The sequence below is a fragment of the Malurus melanocephalus genome, unplaced genomic scaffold (genome assembly GCF_030028575.1).
Source record: "Malurus melanocephalus ecotype Western Australia unplaced genomic scaffold, MMel_1.1 scaffold_57, whole genome shotgun sequence".
Classification (NCBI taxonomy): Eukaryota; Metazoa; Chordata; class Aves; order Passeriformes; family Maluridae; genus Malurus; species Malurus melanocephalus.
The window spans coordinates 825485-847311 of record NW_026623289.1 but is presented as its reverse complement, the minus strand read 5'-3'; the positions used below and the strand labels follow the sequence as shown (position 1 = coordinate 847311).

At 41.9% G+C, this 21827-nt stretch overlaps 1 protein-coding gene across 1 annotated transcript in view; it reads left to right on the top strand.

Annotated features, from left to right (window-relative positions):
• Window positions 1-21827, top strand: part of KIF26A (kinesin family member 26A) — a 95511-nt gene that overhangs the window by 39562 nt on the left and 34122 nt on the right. The window contains exon 6 of the mRNA XM_057365686.1: window positions 9046-9212. Within this exon, the coding sequence (XP_057221669.1) occupies window positions 9046-9212 (167 nt within the window). The remainder of the gene's footprint in view (window positions 1-9045; window positions 9213-21827) is intronic.

Sequence of the window (21827 nt, the reverse complement as noted above, 5' to 3'; positions counted from 1 at the left end):
CTGTTTACTGGAGTGAGGTCATGGGCCTTCAGATGGTGGAGCTGTGCCCAGTGTGAGCATTGCTGAAAGCATCTCACGTTGTTCTGTGGTGTGAGCTGCTGAGCATGGGGCAAAAATTGGTGCTTTTTGTTACTTGCAAGTAAAATCACTGAGGTGCCCTGCCTGGAAGCTTCTGAGAGGTTTAAAAAGCATCAGTAGAAAATGATGTATCTATTTTTGTGTTTSAGCACTTAGGAGAGTATTTATGATGTATGGATGGAGTTCATAGATATTTCAAGCATTTCATACGAGTGTGTTTAATGGAATGGATTGCCACTTTAGTGAACATAGTATCAAATCAGCTCTGTTAATTGAAAAAGATTTTTCACATTATTGCTAATGATGTGACACAGTTTTGTTAGAGATGGTGCATAAAATAGCGCTACTTCAAGTGACATTAATGTATGCATTTAAATCCCTTTTTTCCCATTTACGTGCATTATTGATTTTATTTCATTGTTGAGCAGCTAATGGATTTATAATTTGAATACAGTCAGTGTAATCAATGATGGGATTATTAGACTTATAAATAGAACTTTAAAACTGCRATGAGGTAATTTCCCAGTGACAGGGTGGTGAGTGGGCTGCCCAGCCAGGAAACCTGGGTGGATGAGGTTCTCCAAAGACAGGCAGGAACAACCTCATGTTCAGAAGTCCTGGTCCTTATGATGTTGTTGGGCAGAGATAATGGATCTGCCATTCAGAACTGTCCCTGTTCTGCTCCTCAAGAAAGGTGATGATGAAGTTGTGCAAGGCAGTTGGATGTTTTAGGGGGCAGATGGCAGTGGGAGGATGAAGAAGGGGAGAGTGGCCCTTGGAAGGCTTAGAAAAGGTCTGAGTTGAGTTTGTGCAAGGTATCTGTGTGGGCCTCTCCTTGACTCTTGTCAGCCTCTCCTGATGACTCTGAAATACTCGTGGGGAATASAGGAATAACTCAACCTCCTCTTGCTAGTTAAGCTAAGATTCTTGGGAAAAGATCGTACAGGAATGATAAGAACATTAGTAATATCCTGCTGAGTCTCAGCTGCAGCCCGTCTAGCCCAGGGCTGTCTCCAGCAGGGAAGCTGGAAATGGCATTTAGGGAGAGCTGTGGAGCCTGGCTGCTTTCTGCAGTCTGCTCATACTCCCCAGCATGCTCAGCTGGAGAATTCCCAGGGACACATACCTGTCTGTTCCCTTTAGGATCTGTTTATGGACCTGCTGTTCAGGAATTTATCCCTCTCTGACCCTGAAACATTCTCTAACTCCACAGCCTTCTATGTGTCAGCAGGTTACAGGAGTTCACTACCCCAGTGCAAAGAAGCTTTCATTTTAATTCAATTTATTCAGCACCTCCATGACTTTGTAAACCTCAGTCAGGCTGTCCTCAGTCTTCCCTTCTCTGAGCAAAAGTCCCAGCCTCTTCCATATCTCCTCCTGGGGCATCGGCTTCATCGTCTTGGCCATTTACTTGCTTATCTCAGTCATTTTCCCTACTCCACAGCCCTGTCTTGAGATGCAGTACTGGGAGTCAATATGTGTTGCTCGTTGTTTGGACTCCCTCCTTGTGATATCCAAAATCTGCTCGCTGTTTCTTTTTTTGGCTGCTGCTACATCTTGATTCAGAGGAATTATCGATGATCCTTAGTTCTTCCAAGCTGTAGCTGCAAGTTTTGAGTTCAGCATAGTTGAGGAGTCATTTAGGTTATTTCCCCCTGTATATGTTGTCTTATCTATGTGAAATATCACCTGATGTTTCTTTGCCCAGTCACACGTGGGAATTTCTTCTGAAATTCCTTGTTATTGGCATTTGGCTACTTGAAAGGGCTTTGGGACATCTGCAGGCTTGCAGATTTCACTCTAGTCATGGTGAATCATGTCTGGATTRCGTGGTCCCCACACATGGGAGCAAAGAGCAGGTCAGCAGCAACACCCAAAAGAAAAGAGTGCCATCTGCACAGCTCCATCCCTAATTTGGGACCTCAGTGTCCTTCAGCAGTGATCCCAATGATCACAGCTGTCCTTGTCTTTGCAAACCTACTGCTGCTTCATGAGCTTGCCTGGAATTGAATCTTCTAAATACGGTGTGCTAAATATGGGTGTGCTAAAAAGCCCGTTCCCCCCTCAGATAAGGAGGGYTTGTACCTCTTCAAGTGAGCTGCTAGTCAATGGGTGCCTTCCACGCGGTAGCTGTCAGGCAAATTGACCCCAAGGGATGTTCTTTTTAAAGCAGCTACATCTAATTTATGAGCAGTTCAAGTGTGATTGAGATAGAAATTAGATATGACAGTCTCTGTCCACCTTTGCTTTATTTAATGACATTGTATGTCAGTTATTATAACAATACAGTGATTAGAGTGAAATTAGGAACATGGTAATTTCTTTTGCTGAATAGAGAATAATCAAGATACGGTGAGATTTTGGTTGAGTTGCCCAAATCATTGAGAAATTCTGTTTTGGAGTCAGGAGGGAGACAGGAGTTCTCCCAACTCAAAGCTTTGTAAGTATGTTGTGTTTAGTGGTTGTAGAAACACGTTTGGCCTGTGGAAGTCAGTCCTAATGGAAAAGTACTTCTTGTAGGAAGCTGAACCCTAAAATGAGAAATTTGCGTTATTATGAGCCAGTTAATGAATTCCTTCACTTGCTCATATCAACCTTTGACAAAAAGCAGGGATTCCATTGTAATTTGTTCATTGGAATAAATACCCAGAGCAGTGCAGTACACAGCTATACTTTTTGGTTTTGGAGGCTGTAACTATTGTAATACATGTCAGCAGGGAGGGCTCTGGGCAGCACTTTCTGATGGTTGCCTAGAGGCCTTAGGAGAAACACTTGTCTAGCCTGGCTGTTTTTAATCCATTGCACCTGAAAAGTCCTAATTGAAGAGTGTTAACGTGCAGAAGKATCTGTGTCCTTGTTGATAGGTCATTTCATGACCTCCTGATTTTTCAGGTGGTGGTTTTACCTGTGCAGATAGAAGGRTGTTCTTGTGACTGGTGGTCAGATGGCTGTGAAGGAGGAAAGGAAAAAGAGYATTGCTTGCTGTCTCTGTGGGTACTGGTGTCCTGAGTGGCTGAGGTGAAAGAATCCGTCTGTCACTGCCTCCTGACCTCTTTGCACTTTGCCCTGGCTGCAGAGGCTGAGAATGAGGGCGGTGTGAAGGAAGGAATGATTCATTCTGTAGACTGAGGCCTGCCCAAAACCTTAATATATTTCTCAAGGACCAAGGAGTGTGGCTTAAAAGAGATCTGGGTCAGATAGAGATCAAAAGCCCTTGGTCAGAAGGGAGAAGCTGCTGATTCTCCATCCTTGTATTGCCAAGGATGCCAGCACTGGATGTAACTGGATGCCCTGCCCAAAAGGATGAGGTCCTTTCTGCATGAAGCACAGACTGCTAATGATTTTTGGTGGTAAAGATGCAAGTCTTGAGCCTGCTTTAGTAATTCAGATATTATTTCAAAAAGCAAGAGCTCTGAGGTTTTTGGATCTATATTACTTTCCAGTCTGTGACAGCAGATGGGCCTCCTATTTCTATTTAATTCTACTTCTCCATAATTTTTCTCCTTCTGCCTCATCTTCAGAGATTGATGATAAGCTAGGTATTAGCAGCTCTTGTAGCTGAAAAACCTTTTTTGAGAGAAGGGATATTAGGCTCTGCTTTTGATTTACATTGAACGCGAGRTGCATGTGAAAGTCTGAAGGTACAGGTTTAGGCATTCCTGTTACCACATCACAGCTGCAGGTTATAAATGACTACAGTAGTGCATTGTAGTTAAAAAATGCCCTACTTATTTTATAATGAGCCCTGGCAGGAACAATGTCAAATGGCAGTAAAAAGTTTATCCAGAACACGTTTCACTCCAGCCTGGCATATGTTAACTTTATGTAAGGCTCGTCAGTCAGGAGGAGACATTTCTCACAGGAGATGCATGCAGGATTTACCCACCCTTATGGGAAAGAAGGGTTTATAGTGTGAGCATTATCCAGCCTGAGATTTACGTCACGTTTGTTCCAGTCAGCAGTAACAGGTCATAAGAGTCTTTGCGTGAATCATTCAGGTGGAAAATTATTGTTTTATCATATATAAACTGTAGATTTAATATATTGCAAAATCGTTACATCAAGCAGTTTTAACAATTTAATTGACTGTGATGTTCTAGTGAGAAAGTGGAAAATAGTAAGTTAAAGCAAATTCTCAAAATTCTCTGTCTTTCTGCTGGTCAGAGAAGGGTAAGAAAACTTAGAAAAGGGTGGGAAAAATTACCAGTACAGACCCAGGCTGTGTACCAGAGCAGTTAGAGCTTCACCTGCACTGCCCTGTTGAGTGCTTTTATTATGGGACAATTTTTTCAAGTAAAATAAATTATATTGCGTTCTGATTCTGATAAACAGAGAGGCTCTTGTAATTTCTTCATTCCCTCTTTAGTGATGCTGTTCTCAATACTCTTTTGCAGCTCTTTCCAACCTTCTGGATTTCTTTTGCCCTGACAGTGTTACCCTGGGATGGATCTATTTTTCTAYAGGTTTTTATAGTCCTGTGTTTTTCTTGCCTGTCACCAGATACATATTTTGCATGCATTTCAGAGACAAAGTGGCATGACCTAGCTTGGCTTTTTTGGATTCCTGGACATTCTCTGGACAAAGGKCAGTGTCCAGAGAGTGGAAATACTCAGAAAACTGGAAACACTATGGCTTAGTTTTTGGCTTTGCACTTCAAATGCATAAAGAGCTTGTTAGATCCTTTGGATGGTGATGGCCTGAAAGAGTCCTGTGTGTCTGGAAATTTCAGCTAGGGCCAACTTCTTTATAGTTTAATTTTGGACTAGCCTGACTTGCTTTAGGCTGGGCAGATGTTTCCTGCCATCTAGTCACASCAGTGAGCCGGTTTGCTGGGAATCAGGGATGGGACAGGGRATGCCYCTRTTCTGCCCAGCTCACCTCCACCTCYGTAGCTTGAGGATGTCAGKTCWGCTCCATCTCATCCTGCCCTTTCCCCAGSCTTTTGCCCTCTTAACTGGGAACAGCTCGTGCAGTCACTGCTTGTTGTGGCCCTGCCAGCTTCAGCTGTGTGGCTGCTGCCAGCCAAGAATGGCTAATTCTGCTCCCGTGTCCTCAGGGTGGGCATTGGACTCAGGAGCCCAAACCCTCCTGTCCATGTCAYAGGCACTCACACGAATCTCCAGGACACTGGTTCATTTTTGCATTTGCAAAATGCTTGGTTTGGTGACATTTTCAAATGTTGCCCTTGCTGTGCTYCTACTGGTGCCAGTTTTCATGTGGTTTGAGAGAATGGAGGGAAGGGTTCCTATAGAGCACTTTTGGAAATCCTTCCTTTGAGGTTTAGCTACTTTCCAGAGGGTTTTCATTTTTTTTCTGATGGCTTTTGTCCAGTAAACATTTTCTTAGAAAATTGAAACAAACATTGCTCTCTGGATGTGGAGTCCTATGACATTTTAAATATTCAGTGYAGTCAGTAGCACATTATAGTGACAAGGCTGTGCTTTCTGCATTTGATCAGGAATGATTTATGAAAATTCAGTAAACGGAGAAGCACAGTTTTCTCTCAGCTTCAGACTGGGCTTCTCTCTGTGCTGACTTGCATGYTTGAAAAAGTCATGCAAAGTTGCTCACATTCCTCTAGAGAATTCTGTTTTCCACACACAGTCCTGAGAAAAGTATGTGTTGAGATGAGGGAGGAACATGAAGAAATTCCTGAATTAAGTTTTAAAAAAAACACAACAAACTTTTACTTTGTGGTGCGGTAAACTGGAGTCCAGGCCCAGGAGGGTCCCATTTGTTATCTTGTTTTCTTGCCTCAGGGTCAATGACCCGTTCCTGACAAATTTCCTTGTACCTGACCCTTCCTCATCACCTGAGAGAGGAGTAGCTGTTTCAGGGAGAGCTGAATATGGCTGTGCTGGAAAACCCTSTCACTTTGGATGGTGCAAGCAGTCGTTGAAATGAATCTTAAACTTGGGAGAACTTTTGTGGTTTTTCAGCTTCTCACCATGCAGCAAAACTGATGCTATCCCTGTGCTTAATATTAATTGGGTAGTTGAAGGCAATGAAAATTATATGGGTTGTCCTGTGCAGTAGTCTTCTGATGATTTTATCTTGTATATCTTTACTTTTTGTTCCTTTATAAGAATCAGTGCCTTCTCAGTGTCTTCCCCTCATCCTTCTTTTATGCTCACACAGAACTGAGAATAAAACTTAGAGAAACAGAAATTAAAGTTTGAGTTTTCAAATGTGTCTGATTTGGAAATAGCAATTTATCCAACTTAGATGTCTTGGTTTGGAAAGTATATTGACCATCTGCCATCTGAAATATCAGGTTTGATTTGGATATTTCAAGTTACATGCCTGATACATCCACAATCATTGGTCTCTTAGAAATGTAGGCTTTTAACTTCTCATAGAAATAAAAAAAGTTGTGTAAAAGGAATATGTGTTACACATGGCTTATATTTTTGTTAAGTGTGAATAGCTTTTACAGGAATTGGTCTGTTAACAGATTCCAGTCAGTTCTTACAAGTCTGTTACCCTTTGCTGTAAAATTCAGTGAAGTTTTGTGCTAATTCTACAGGTTTCATATTTAGCTTTAGATCATGCCATCATTTAGATTATGGATTAATTAATGAGGTTGGTTAGAAACACATTGTTGCTCCTGCTTTTTTTTCAAAATTTTGCTTAAATTTTCTTCATGTCAAGGACTTTTGTCCTGTATGGCCCCTATTGAAAGTGAGTGGAAAAATACACCTTGGGAATTCCTCTTGAGCCTGTAATTTTTAACCTGAGACAGCAGTTCATGTGGCAGAGGGTTATGGTTTTCTTCCTGGCAGAATGTGGTGGGGAGTATTGAGACACAGATGTTATCCTGCCCTCTTCTTGCTGGCCATCATGCCATGGCTGCTGAGCATGGCAGCCCCTGATGTGCCCCTCTGTGGGCTCCACTTGCTCACTCCTCCACAGGTTGTGGTRTTGACTTCTTTAGTTTGTAAATTGCTAAATCCACAGTAAGCTCCACTTGCTGTCACTGCTTTGTGTCAGTTCACATAACTCCGAAATTCCAGCGTCACACTCGATTTTACCCATCTGCACATTGTTCCATGTGCCATATTCCTTCTGTGGCTGCTACAAGTCAAGGCCACACATTTGTTGCTTCAGTGCATTAATGATCAAATACCTGCTTTATCGACCCCCTCAAGGTTCATTACTCCATCACTTAGTTATAAGCAATTAACCCCGTGAGTGGATCTGATCCTTTTTCCAAGCTTCTCTTCCTGGCTGTCAGTGCCAGTAGATCATGGATAGGACAGACAGACTTCCTTTTTAAAGCACTTGTTCCTGCCACACTATTTCTTTGTGCCAGTCTTGATCTCTAGCAGTGCTTGGKCTCTTCCTTTCTGCTTTCATCACAAAGAAATCTGATCTCATGAGGTTTCTGTATTGCAAAGTGAAGGGTTTTGCAGAGGGTTGTTGAAAGTTTCCAGCTTGGCTTCTAGCGTGAGTGGCTTCACTAGGATTAAATTAATCTGTATGAATGTTATTCTGTGCCTCAGCCTCRGATCTCCTAGGTGAGCTCTATAAAAGTAGTTTTTGTGTAGCACTTTATGGTAGAGCATTAGTCAGCTGCTCCATCATACTGATAATAGTACTAATCTTGAAAGAACAGACCTTCAAAAGAGCTGGGWGCACTTTCTTCTTGTTGACTTTGTTGGGAACTGGGAATACAGCACTCAGCCTATAGGAATGAGTCCACATAAAACTCCAGACAGCCTTTCATGCACCAGCTCAGCACTGCTTGCTTGGCAGAGTTTTTTTCCTTGGTACCTAACAACTGGGTTGCCTCAGTTCTCATGAGAAAATCTTTATTTTTATTGTCAGTGTATGAGAAAATTGAGGGTGTGTATGTAACTGGGAATGCCCTATTACCATGTCTGCATATCTGTAGTTGTAAAACATGATCTATGGCAGCTCAAAATTTAAAATTTGGTGGCATCCCAGGAAGTACCTAATTGCACTTGTGCTTCATTACAAGGCTGTCTCCTTTCCTGGAATCTATTCTAGCTAATGAGTTGGAAATGTCAAAGTAGTATTTCAGATGACARAAACATCATATATTATCATACATGAAGCAATTAACTCTTTTGACAAATATTTATTGTGGTGTCATTTTTAATTAAATCTTCAGGACTCCCAGACAYAGAGCAGGTTCTTCCAAAAAGGAGCCTTCCCAGCACTGTCAGTGAACCTTTGACTGATGGGGCTTAATTGAAMGCGGTGCTTGAAAGAGTTGGTGGCCTAAACATGACAATACAGACCTGATGCAATTTCACAATACAGATGTCTGATATTTTGGCAAAATTTCAAAATAATTGCCCCCCTCCAAACCGTGTCTCAGACACTGCAGATGCTTTATGCTGGAGAAGATACATCTCCAGTCACTCCTGTTCTTCCACTGGAACATTTTGCTGGAGAAAAGTGTTGTATGCCTGTGCTGCTAAGAAAAATAATACTGGAAAACAGGGCTGTATATATGTTTTAAAAAAATCAATTTTCTTTTATTTGGTTCTTGGGGTTATTCATGTGGAAACATTACAAGTGTGACTGTTTGGTTAGTTCCTCTTAAGCAGATAGGTCTTGTAGGTGATGTGCCACTGAGAAATAATTCCTGACAGTCACAACTAAACCAGATAAAGAGTTCTGCCAGCTCCCAAATAACTGTAAAACAAAAGGGTTGTGCTTATCGTTTTCCATTTCTTCATGCCTGTCAAATTATTTTACTGTGCACTACTCCTCACAAAGGTTCTGTGTGTTTTTCTGCTCCTCTGCTGCAGTCATGGTTTTTATTTTCTCTGTTACTGGACCTGTTATGGTACACATGTCCACCTGTATTGCTCCTCAGCYGCTGCTGATCTTCACCCTTGCAAAAACACTCTTTGGAAGGGCTGCATGAGATTATTCCCTATCATGGCCATGTATTGAAAGTGTACTAACCTGTAGATATGTTTTCATTTTTATCAGGCAGAAGCAGCAYCAGAAAGTGGCCGAGATGTTCCCAATGTTCAGATCAGCTCAGGGCAGCACGGCTCTGACCCTGCAGGAGCAGGCGGCGCGGCGGCGTCCCAGAGCGTGGTGGCTCCAGCCGGGGTCTCGGCAGGTGCCTCGGCTGCAGCTTCCTTCTTCATAAGGTACTTCTTCTCCTTTCTGCTTTCCATAATTGCTTGTGGATCCTCAAATGCTGGGAAATGCTGTTCAGCCTTTGCCATGGTGTGGTTGCTGAGGGGTGGAGTTGGTCACCTGGTCATGACTGTGGCTTTCTGCTGCCACTGGGGAGCAGGGATGGGATAGGGACACCCTGATGCTCTCTCTGGACACCTGGAACCTCTATTGACCAAAACCCAAGAAAACTGTTGGGCTTTGTCAAGTCCTTAATGGCCATTTCCACAAGTCTGCTCTATTGTCTATATTTCCTTGGATCAACAGTTAAAGTAACAAGTGGTTTTTTTTTTAATGAGATGTAAATGAAAAAAGTTAGATTTTTTATTCAGTAGCATGGCCTGTTGTGTCCAAATAAAAGTTTTTCCACAGCTGGTAGCAACAGTTAAAACAATTTGACATTCTTTTTTCAGCAATAATCCAGAATAATCTTTTTCTATTCTTATGTCTTATAACAAAAAAGATATGTTAGYTTTGTTTGGATGTTTGTTGTAATTAGCAATGTTGATTAAATGTAATACGCTGTCAAGCAGATGGTATTTAAAACAACAAAATCCAGGGCTTTGTGCTTGCATTCCAACTCCTTTTTTAATTCAGAAMTGAACATATTTTGAGACAATATTGGGAAGCGTATGTCTGTAAATGGCACTAAAGTAAAATTTATGYGCAGAGAATCCCTCTTAGAATGTAATCACAATGGTAATTGTATTGTTTCCTTTTCATTAGTCTTTAACGTGTTTCATGCCATYAAATAAATTATGTTACTACAAGTTACAATCTGACCTCAGAAGGAGCTCAGCTTCCTTTCCCAAGCATCTAGACCGGACTGCAGGACAGCTTTTGTTACTCTATTTCATACTGTGGGTACAAACAGCATGATTTTAGCTTAATCTACTTTGGGTGTATTTCAGTATTAATCTCTACATCATAAGCAAACACAAAGATTTGTCCCTTTCATTGGGGAAGCCAGAAAATGAAATACCTCCCTTGACACTGAGAGAAAGAAATCAGTACCTAAGAGTCCAAAGTAAGGCACAAAATACGTGCCTTACGTTTTCTCTCAGTGATGCTTTTGTCACGGGTCAGCAAAACTCAGTTCTGTTTTTATTGTCATTGGCTTAACTCAAAGATTCTTGAAGTCAGCAGCAAGACTGCAAATGACATCACTGTATGTTGGATCAGGCCCTAATTGCTTCTCATGRATCTCTTTGCCTTGAGTGAATCAGAATTTTATAGCTTTAGCAGCTCTGTGCTAGCTAAAACATTTTAAAAACCCATTAGTACGTTGCTTATTCCCTACCCATGTTTCCTATATTCAAAATTTATTCTCTTGAGTTTTTTAACTGAAGAACAGAGCTGATGGAAATTTTTGTGCACAAAGCACTTCTGTTTCTTTTTCTGTTGTTGTTGAAACACAAGAGAAAAATCTCACAAAGGCGGAGGGAGGAGAGATCCATCACTGATCCCTGGCACTTGTAAATAGATTGAGCAGTTTCTCGGGGGGTGCAGAATCCTGGCGAGGCTACCCCAGCTCTGGCATTAACCTCGGGAGAAGCTCACTCTCCCACTGCTCCTTCTCTTTTGACTMTTGTGCCATTGGGACCTTAATGGATCAAATTCTCCACGCTGAATCTTCCTCCATGCCATGCAGTCCTCTCAGCGGGAGGGGAGAGGAAGAGGAGGAAATCCTCAACGATGAGTGAGAGAYGACACAGATACTGGCAGAAATGGCTTACCCAGAGACCCAAATGTTAGGATATCACCAGTTTGGGGGGTTTTGTTCAGCACTAATGGGCTGTCAGGCTTCTTTGCTCCAGCCCTTCCAGTYCTGTCTGCTTCCCTTTGCACCATCCAGCCTTGAACATGTCGAGGAAGGAGGTCATCCCTGCCTCCAATCTTTTATAGCAGCGTTCACTTCTCTCTCCTTCATCCCTCTGTTCAGCTCATCCCCTCTCAGGAAGCACCTGGAGATGAAAGAAGAGTCATGGCTGTAGTGTTATGCTGTAGTCCCCATTTGTTAGATTTGCTGATTTTTTTCCATACTGTAACTCCTCAGCCACTTAAAATCGGAACTTTATGGCAAGGCCAGTGAGTTACTCATGTCATGCAGAGCCTGGCACATTTTGTTCTTGTTCTCTACTGGAATWGATACAGTTAATAAAAAAATCACACAGACACATACATATGTATTTATTTTTTGCAAATMATTGGGCTCTCTTTGACCCAATCTACTGAGGACCTTTGTCTTTTTACTTGAGCTTTTTGTAGAAGGAGCCATGGTTGAAACTTTGGCTTGTGAAAAGGGCTGTTTTGCCTTAGGAATAAAGCAGCTAGGCAAAAATATGCATGTGTGTTGACATTCAGTGTATTTGAGTGCAGGGTTAGTTACTTTGGAGGACAAAGCCTCCATAGGGTTCTTGTGGAAACTGCATCTGTGATTTCCTGAGCCACAGCAACAGTAGATAAGAGTTTTTTTGGGGTTTTTTTTTTTCAAATAAATAAATGATTTCATTCTTATTTTTCATGAAACAGCRTTCACTGTGTTTGTACAGGTCCTGGCACAACTAGCTTTTGGGTTGTTACATGGTTTCCTGGCCACATAAAAATGCCTTTTTGACATTTAAACTGGAGTTTCTGTTTGCCGAAATAACGCCCTTACACTSTTGCTTGTGGCCTGTTTTGTGCCTGGGAAGGGAGATCTGTGCAGGATTTTTTTTTTTTTTTAATTGTTTAGGCTTTTTCTCCAGTTTGTTGCTTGATGAGAATCAGAGTTTTGTGTTTGTAAGGGCACAAACTCTAAATACAATACAGAGTTCAGATTCTCACCTGGAAAAGAATAGCTGAGAGATGCAACAAAAAGGATACCTGGTGATGAGAGGTACCCATGGTTAAAATGAGTAACTTTAAGATATTCTTCGCAGGGAATGTACTGATTTTGTTAAGCATRTGTGCAGCCCCAATCTACATATTCATCCAAAGCTCTTTCTCATTTGAATGTCATATTTAATTTCTTCAAGCTTAATTATGTTCTGCTTAAAAAAAAAGTATTTTATTCATTACCAAGAAATGCAGAGAAGCGCTAAGTATTCAAAATCAAAGCCAAATATTAAAGACAGCAGACAGCAGCGTATTAAGAAATTAAATCAGTTTTAAGCTTTTTTCCTCACTGTGATCTGTCACAGAAGGAGGAAAGCTTTGATTAACATCTGACTGTGTCACGCAAGCAAATTGCCAGACATTACTCAGTGGTTGTGTTACCAGAAAACCAGAGGATTTAGCAGAAAATGGAGTTTCTCAGTAGGTCACTGGCAGAATGAGAAAGCCAGGGCAAAAAGCACAGCTCATGTTCATGGATGGCTATGAAGAGACTCCCAGTTCACCTTTACAATTCAAGAGAAGTTTATTCTTGCATTCTTCAGATTGAAGAAGAATGCAGCTGGCTTTGTCCCTCGGTGTGGCATGAACTGGGCCTTGCCTGGTGCTCCACACTTTATTGCAGTTTCCAGGTGGGTTTTTTTGTATAAGGAACCTGAACAAACTTTATATGACTGAGGGAAAATATGTGAGGTAGTTGTAGGACCCTTCTGTGGGCTATGCTTGCAGCTAGGTAAATATTGGCATTTTTTTTTATAAAGCTTTAATAAGCTTCTGGGTTTTCTTGTCACGCAAATGGCTGGGGAGAGAGGAAATGGTGTTTCCAWCAACAGGCAGGACAAGGGCAGCGAGGAGGAGAATGGGAATGCACTTGGGAAGAGGTTAATGGGCTATCTGACAAAACAGAAAATACCACTCCCCTGGGAGGAGAATTGAGACCCCCAATAAATCGAAGCTGTCACCATTAACGTGCCATTCCCGCCTGTTGGTGGCTGGTGACAGTGGTGGCAGCAGCKGGGGGGAGTGAGGTGACTGGAGAGCAGGGCTGCCTGCCCCCAGTGCTCAAGCTGGAAGGAAAGTTTGAGCAGTGACAGGGYAGTGAGGAGGAATCAAAGCTGTTTAGAGAAAAATACATATCCAAGCAAGCAGCCCTGAACAGCACTGAGCAGAGGAAAAAATGTCCCTCTTCTAAAATTCTCATATTGTTTGATGGTGTTGATCTTTTCAAACTGGTTTGCTTACAGKGTTGCACTTGCTGCTGTGGGACTGCTGCCTTTGAAGGGGGGAAATAACTGTATAGGTGCACTCCTGTTCCCTTGTATCCACCTGCTTTTGTTTGAGAAATTAATCTTCCAAACATASCACTCACTAGTTTTCAGGTTTCTAAATTATTTGCTGGGTTTGCTGGGCTTTGCAGGATTAAAACCATTTAAGATAATAAATCTGGAGGATCACAGTGGTGAATCACACCCATTATCTTTCCACTCTCRTCATCCTCCTGCATGTTTGGGAAAGCTGTGTCAATTTAGGCATGATATAAAACATTGCACATGATAGGCTTTTTGGAAGCAGATTTTCTTAACAAAATATACAGTCTCCGAGTAATGTAGTTGAACATCTGAAGAGTTAAAATAACCATAGTTGTCTTTTTATAGAGTCAGGATATTCCATCATATTTTAATGCCTGTGAATTTGGATTAAAGAATCTAATTATTCACTAATGAGCAGTAATGGTACATATAAACTAAGGGTCACTATCCTATTACAGGCACCTGATGGTTCACTGATAAGCATTTGGTCATTAGATTGACCATAAAATAYAGTCAATAATTGAGGTTACTCATAGAGCAGGCACCTTATCAGCTTTAGGCATGGTGGGACAGCTTGTCAGTACTCTGTGTCCTGATTGTGCTGTGACTGAGCATATGATTAGGGTATTGAAGCAGTCTGTATCTAATGAAACTGCAGGAAAGGCATAGCAATATTAGCACAACCACTAAATGACTAATGTGTTTTTGTTCCAAGCCTTAGACACTTCAATTAGTTCCAATAAACTCTGATCTAGTGTAGTGGTAGGCAGAGAATTCAGATATTTTCTGTACAAGCTTTCATTACACTAGTCAAAATTTGTAACGTTTAGGGGACAGATGAAATCTGTGTGGCTTTGAATGAAAAATGGTGGAAATAATAAAGGCTGTCATTACTGGTTTTACTTCATTTTTTTCAGCTTTATTTTTGCATTTTTTTAGTTTAGAATACTGGGACAATGCCTAGTGCCTGATTTAAAAGATGAAGCTGATAGCAGCAAATGAGATGCCTGCATTTTKCTTTAAAGTCCATTCATGCAGTTCATGTAGGCTTGTGCATATAGATGTAAACTTAGAATGTGTTCTTTAGCTTTTTGTACCATATGGAACATTAGTCAAATAGTCTCGTCTTGAAAGCTTTTGTAGAGATATTGATTTTGCTGCACTTCAAACTGTTGCTGAGAAAATAACCTCAGAACCTATTCTTTTATGATTCTTTTTTTCCTTGAGGATGCCTAAACTTTCATAAATTATTTAATATGGTGAAGGATGCAAAATGCCTTTTGTCTTTCTGAACTGCTGTTCAGGCTTCTCTGATGCGACCTTGGAAAGTAACCATAGAAACATGTTAAAAGCATCAACTGAAAATCAGTAGTTCAGTTTGACAGTGATGCAAATTCTGTGAAAGAAGATTATGATGTATTAGGAACACTTGAGCATATATTACTGCTAACCTGTTAAACCTGATTATTCCATGACTATCAGTACTTTCAGAATTTAATGTGGGAGAAAAAAGCAAAAAAAAAAAAAGAGAAACATATAGTTTTTTAATAAGTTGCCATGTTTAAGATGTTTCTAGGTAAATCACTTCAGCCTGTCATTCCCTGTCCTGTTAAACACAAGAATTATATTTCTGCTAAGCTCATAATGCAGCTCACAGTTCCCTGTATTTAATGGCTGTAAAGTTCTGCCCAGTACCCTGCTGGGATGCACTGGTATCCTGGCTTTGTGTGGAGYTGGCACAAATTAAATCTCTTTGACACAATATGAATAACTGGGTCATGAATAAGTCGTAGTTCATCAAAAGGTGAAGAAAACGTGTGATTCATTGGATCCTGAGTTAGAGATTTTTGTGCTGACCTGTGATAGTTAAGCYTGTCTGTGAGGCTGAAGCAGAAGTCCCTGCTCTAGTAGCAGGTAACCACTGTAAATTCTTGATGAATCATGGTTGAGAGAAGAASCAGAGTCACTTATTAAAGCTTCCTCAGTAAGCACAACCCACACCCAAGAAATCCTGTGCTGATGTGATTTGGGAAAACTTAATATGATCTAGTTCCCTCAGAAAGTGGGGTACAATCCCCTCCCCTTTAGGGCTGCTTTGCTGGCAGGTACATCCCAAACYCATGCATGGTTTGTCCCTGTTTCCCAGTGCCATGGCAGTATGAGAGGAGCTGCTCAGGGATGTGGCATTAGGGCAGCCCAGCAGCCCCTCAGTGCACCATCCCTTCCTTGTTAAAGGCCCCACAGTGCCCTACTTCCCCTTGCTACCATTTGGTCACACTCAGCACGGTGCCTGGGAAATTTGCAGCTTGAGGGAGCGCTGTGGATGTGCAGATGAAGTGGAGCACCCAGCTGCTTCGGGGCAGCCACATCCATAATTAATGCTTTCTCCTTAATGACTCCCTGCTCTGGATTTAGAGGACTGGAGCAGCCTGATCCTCCTCCACATCCTCCTGTCCCCCTTTTCCTCTCTGTGTGGAGCAGGGAGAGCAAAGCACCCCGTGCRGATGTGTAAATGGAAGGAGAGAGAGTGTCAGCAGAGGGCTTGCTTCGTCTCGCTGGTGCCATCCACGCTGCTGGAATGTGGCTGCTCCCTCCCCAGAGAGCAAATGTGACCCTCGTGTATCACAGAGCAGTGTGGGGACAGGAGATGGGGCAGGCTGGGTGGTTTGTGCAGTATCTTGTGTCACTTAGGGCAGCTTAGGCTTTCCTAGTTGCTGTGGCAGCATAATACTGCCTATAATTAAGGACAAACAAAGAGTGTGTGCTTTAGGTATATCCCATTTCACGTTAGCCCGTGAGGAGGATAAATTAGGAGATAAGCCTGAATTTATTAGGCTTTGTTCTTGGAAGCACAGATGACTCTCAGGACAGCGTGTTTAACAGCAGAACATCATTACTGGTATTGCTGCTAATACGTGAATTTACACAGCGCCTTATCAGTGTGGGGTGAGCCACRCTCCCTGCTAGGAACAGCTCATCTGTGATGCTGTGACACTGAGGGGGCAGAGAGGAGACACTGAGCTGCAGATCAGCAAAGGGAGGGGGGAAGAAAYTGGAGTAGCTGAGAGGAGAGGGAATGTAGAATTTGGAAATGAGTTAAAACGCCTCAAAAAGCATGACARTGTCCCAAAGGCTGGCAGATGTGTGGTCAGGGTAAGTCTGTTTATTTAGAGGGGTGAGGCACTGAATGACCAGCCAAGGTGAGTGCCCATGGTGAGCATTTGACAGAGCCTCAGAGGGAACTGGGTGGTGACCAGAGGAATCAGGACTGGGCATGTGTGAGTCGTGGCCTTGGAAGATGAAGCTCCTCTGTACAGAGTATGAGGGATGATGGTGTTAAAGAAGAACAGATCCTACAAGACAGCAGTGCCAGGGAGGTGTCTGGAAGGAGAAGCCTCACTCASTCAGCTCAGGCTGCAGTTCTTGTGTGGGAGCAGTTGGGCTGTGCAGGGGGTGGCAGAATRAAGGAAGGAGGGAACCTGGTGCCAACCAGATTGGCAGGAAATGTGAAAAGGGAGAGAGTGAAAGGGGAAAAGTAGATCTAGTTATGTGGGAACCTCATGATGAGGTTAGGATTTTGGGGAGGATGTTCTAGGTCTTATCTCCAACTTGAGAGCAGAAGCAGAATTGGGCACAACAAAGCATTTCCAGTGTTTTCTGCTGTCTGAATACCTTAAAGATCTTTGTAAATTGTAAACCCCTGGACAGGGCTGATTTTCGTCTGCCCTGGCTGCCTTGATGGGTGATTATATAAGAGATTCTGGAGCAGCAGAGGCAGCCCCCCCGGGAGATGTGGTGACTTTCTGAGCTGCTGTAGGTGGCTCAGTACAGAGCAGTTGCAGTGGTCAGGTCTTGGATTAGCTCTATATTCTGAGGCATTCTTGATTCCTGTGAGGAAGAGAAAAGAAGAATAATTTTAAACAGATGTGCCCAAAAGTAGAGGAGAATCTGTGCCTTCATAACTACCAACTTTGAATGCATTTGTGGGGGTAAATGGTGGTGGATTTTAAACTAGGGAAAAGTCTGAAGTACTTGACTGGCGTCATGCAGATATTTCTTCTTACTTTGTCCTCTCCTGGATCTTCTGCTTGCCTGGACTTAATATTTCCTCCCTTAATTTTAGTTGGCATTTTTTTAATATGTTCCTGTCTCTATTTTCTCCTTCCTCCCTGGCTGAATGCACTTGATTATTCTGTTTTCCTGAGTGTGTGGAATCTCACTGCTGCCTAGCTACCAGAATCTCTCTCTTTCCCCTTGGCTTTTTCCCTTCTTTCTCCCCTTCCTAGCTTGTCAAGAGGAGCACTTTTCCTGCCTCCCCCTCAGCCCAGCCCTCCCAGTCTGCCTGCTTTTTTGGTTCCTGGACTCCTGAGCACCAGCGCTTGTTCTGACTCCGTTATTTGGGGCTGGCAGCAGTGGCAGCTGCACTGGTGGTTTTGCTGCAGTGGGAACGGAGCATTCCATAGGTAAAATGATAATGGTGGCTTTCCTGTGGGGATGTAATTTGACAATTTGCACCTGTTTTACAACTTTACTAGTGACTTTCTGACTCTTCCARTAACATATTTAACTATTTTAATAACGTTGTTAAGACAGACTTAGCAGGTGAGATAGTTTTAAATCAGACTGATAGTTATTTGAATATTTAGTTTTCATGGCTAGCTCGGAGTCACTCTAACACTCAATTTGTGGTGTGCAGGATGTGGTTTGCAGGGCAGATGGACTTTGAAGTGTTACTGTSTCTTTCCTGAGCTAAACTGCTTTGCTTGCTTGTGCTTGTTGCAAAATAAGACATCCCACATTATCATTTATAACAGAAATAAAATGTCAAGCCAAAATGATGCACCAGCACTGTAGCTGCAGTGCTTGATCAACTGCAGGGATTACTTTGATGCTGCTTTTAAATTCTCTATGAAATATCGAATTTTGGCTTTCTAAAATTTCCTTCATCCTTTCTGCTGGAGGATRGAAGATATTTCTTTTGGCAGGACATTTCAAAGAGCTTAGCCAGTATCTCACTCATCAYCAGTTAGTGCAGCTATTTGGTTTGCTTTCTGTTTTGTGGGAGTTTTTCTGTCCTCAGTGTTGGAGATCACTTATTAAGAAGCACTTGCCCTATGGAGGAAATAACTCAATGGAAGTTAATCAGCATATAATGAATTTAATCTAAATGTTATTAGTGAAGCTTGCTGGACTTCAGCGCAAGCGTYGGAATATTATTTGATAATATGTCTCAAGCAGGTCTTCAGAAGTTGCTCATTTCTACTGAAATTTAAATTTACCATCTTTGGGTCAGAAATAGTCAGATCTCTCCATCTGCAGTGATGGAAAAACGTGCATCTCACATTTTCCCACCAAGTGCTATTTTAAAGGGTGCTGTAGTGTCAGCCTGTTACACCTCTGAGAAGTATCACTTCAGAACTGATGTCAGTTAAATAAATCGTAATAACCCTGGATTTGGAAGCCCACGTGTCCCTCCTCTGTTTAAAAATACTCATTGTGTAGGCATACCACTTCTGCACTTGGATGATTTCCACTGCATCATTTAGGGCTGTCAGTGACCATTTAACTCACTAACAGTAGGGATAAGTAAATGCCCCCCTGAGAAGTTGTTTGCTTGGTAGTATAGGTGTCAAGCCTTTGAGAGAGTGTCTGAAATAAACCCCAGCTGAAGTGGGAATGGATCCTCTGTGGATTTTCTAGATGTGCAATAAAATATGGAACTGAGGGAGCTGGAATTGATGAGAAAGATGTGTCTGTGGGGATGGTGTTTTGGGTCAAAGGAAGATAACAGGAAAATGTAACCCATCCCAGAGCTTTTATTGTAAGAAGGCACTATACTCACGGATGCTAACTTGTATTCAAACTGCTGTATGCAATCAGGAACTTGGAAATACTGAATCTCCCCCTCTTTCAGGTCTTCTCTTTCCTGYCAGATATTTGTCTGAATCTAGTGCTTCAGATGAACCCTTGTTAGCCRTGTCATGTATTTTATCTCTCATCTTTTCCACTTGCAAATACGTCTGCCTTTTCCCTGGAGCACCTGAATGCRCAGAATGATTTTTGTACACCAGGAGCTGATACAACAAAATTTCGAGTAATCTATGTAAGTGTTATTTCAATAATGAAGGTCTAGTTAGCACCATTGCTTCAGTTCCATTACTTTGTAGTTTTAAAAATGTCTTTATTACTTTTTCTTGACAGAATAGAAATGAGACTAGAATTCTATTTTGCTCAGCCTGACTGTTTCATGCGTCTGAGTCTCACTGGCAAATAAGTCCCAATTTTTTTTTGCCTAAGGAGTGTGCTTAGATTGATGTGGTTCTGCCTGCTTTAGCTCAGTTAGCTCATGAAGCAGTGTGGGGAAATATTGCTGGCATGCAGGTAGCTGTATTTTCAGTGCATAGCTCTCTGTGCAGTGTGCAGCCCGRGAACTGACATATTTCTATATTAGGTGTTGACAGTCTTGCTTACTTAAAGATTAACCTAGGCAGGTTTTCAGCAGTTTGTCATATGGTGCAGTTGTAAACAGCGAGTGTGGAAGTGCAGCAATATGTTGGTCTGCTCTTGCTTTGTTTAACATCATTAGTGAGCAGAGCTGGAAATGGTATGTGGCAGGCTGCTGTGACTAGCTGATAYTCTGATACATAAATATATATAAAAMTATTTARAAATCAATTCCTGAGCACTGGTCCTGGCTGCTGAAACAATGTTCTTTGGCCAGAAAGGTGTCTAAAACCTACAAACTGAGGAGAACTTGGAGCTGACATAACTCAAGATAATTTTGTAGCAGCAACCTTAGAAACTGCTGGTTTGTGAGAGCAGAAAAAATGAGTGATCGTGAGGATCTGCCCTTGGGTGTTCCTTAAACCTGGGGAAGGAACCTGAAACTACGGAGGAGTGTAGTGAAAATTCCTCGTTGGATACCTGTATGCAAATTGCTTGAATGCTTGAAGATGGGCTAGGTTGGTTGCTTCTGTTAAATTAATAAAATGTGGTTGAGTGGAGCGACCACCTCTTGGGTGTCCATAGTGTGAGGGATCTCATTTCATGTCAGGGGTACCTTGCAGGTTTGCTTTAACTTGTCATCTTCTGGAGCTGGTTTTGAGTTTATCCCAAAGTGGCTTTGCCTTTCTGTGCTGTACCTGAATTCAGGTGAGCCTTGATTATTGCTCTCTGATGCACAAATCCTCGATTCCATACTTTATAAAGTTGTTAATAGAGTCAGGGGTGAGCAGCAGGGATGGTCAGAAATCGAGGAAACCTGACTTGTGGGGACTGTTTGGAAGGATTGGGAGTTGTTAATTTGTAAAAGAGAAGACTGGGGTGTGGTAGTGGTTTTCATCCAGGTAACAGCTGCTGCAGGAGAGAGAAATAAGCTCCTCTGCCTGTCTTCTGGTGAGGTGGGGGAAAAATAAGGAATGAAAGATATGAGATGGGAATTTTTAAAGAGTAAGAGTAGTTAAAAACTGTCTAGTTAAAAACTGTGAGACCGTGATACTCCTAATATGTCAACACCGCTGATTTTTATTTCTGCCTTGCTGATTTTAATAAGAGATAGTAAGAGAAAATTACAAGGTCAATGTGAAAGGCTGAAACTCAAGTCTGAATTGCAAGATTACGCTGTGTACATGAGGCAAGGCATGAACTTTGTCTCRAATTGGAGATACTTGCTCTCACAGTGTGGGTGAGGTAACATCCCCACAATATTAAATGTGGTTTGACATTTTGGAATGTTTCAGAATAATGGGTTTCTATTGAAACTTTATTACCCTCATCCATTATAAAAATGCCATTGTTTGAGGCTGTGCATTGTGATCCAGATGAACTAATTATTTATTGAGGAAGTCGAAACACAGAAATAAGGAACATTAATTGTTTGTTCTTCCTGGCAGTGCTTCTCAGCAACATTGCTGGGACGACGAAGCAAACAAAGGTTTGGTGCAGAACTTATGTAATGGTWCAAAGTGGGGAAAGCGTTTATGTCCTCCAGAAGTTGTATATCATCACAGGAGCCAAGGAAGCTTGTTCCATGGGGAGGAAGAGACCATGCCCTCAAAGATTATCATATGCTTTATAAGTGCCTCCTTGGACAAAATTTACTGTAGAARTGCAGATGGTGCCTCTCCTTTCCACACCTTCATGATGCATTCAGGCATTCCCAGCTTTCYCTTTAAAAATGTGTCTTTCTAAATCACATTTTGTTTTCCAAGTTGAAGGCTGTTAGTGGAAACAGATACCTTGTTGGTTTTTAATTTTGCTTGGGGTTTTGGGTAGCAACTAATCTTTTTTCATTGTGCTGCCTTTCTAATTTTAGAACCACAAATCAAACAGCAATAGCAATAATAAAAATAATAATGCCAACCAAGTTTATCCTGTAAGTTGTGGAAGGCTTGGGACAGGGTG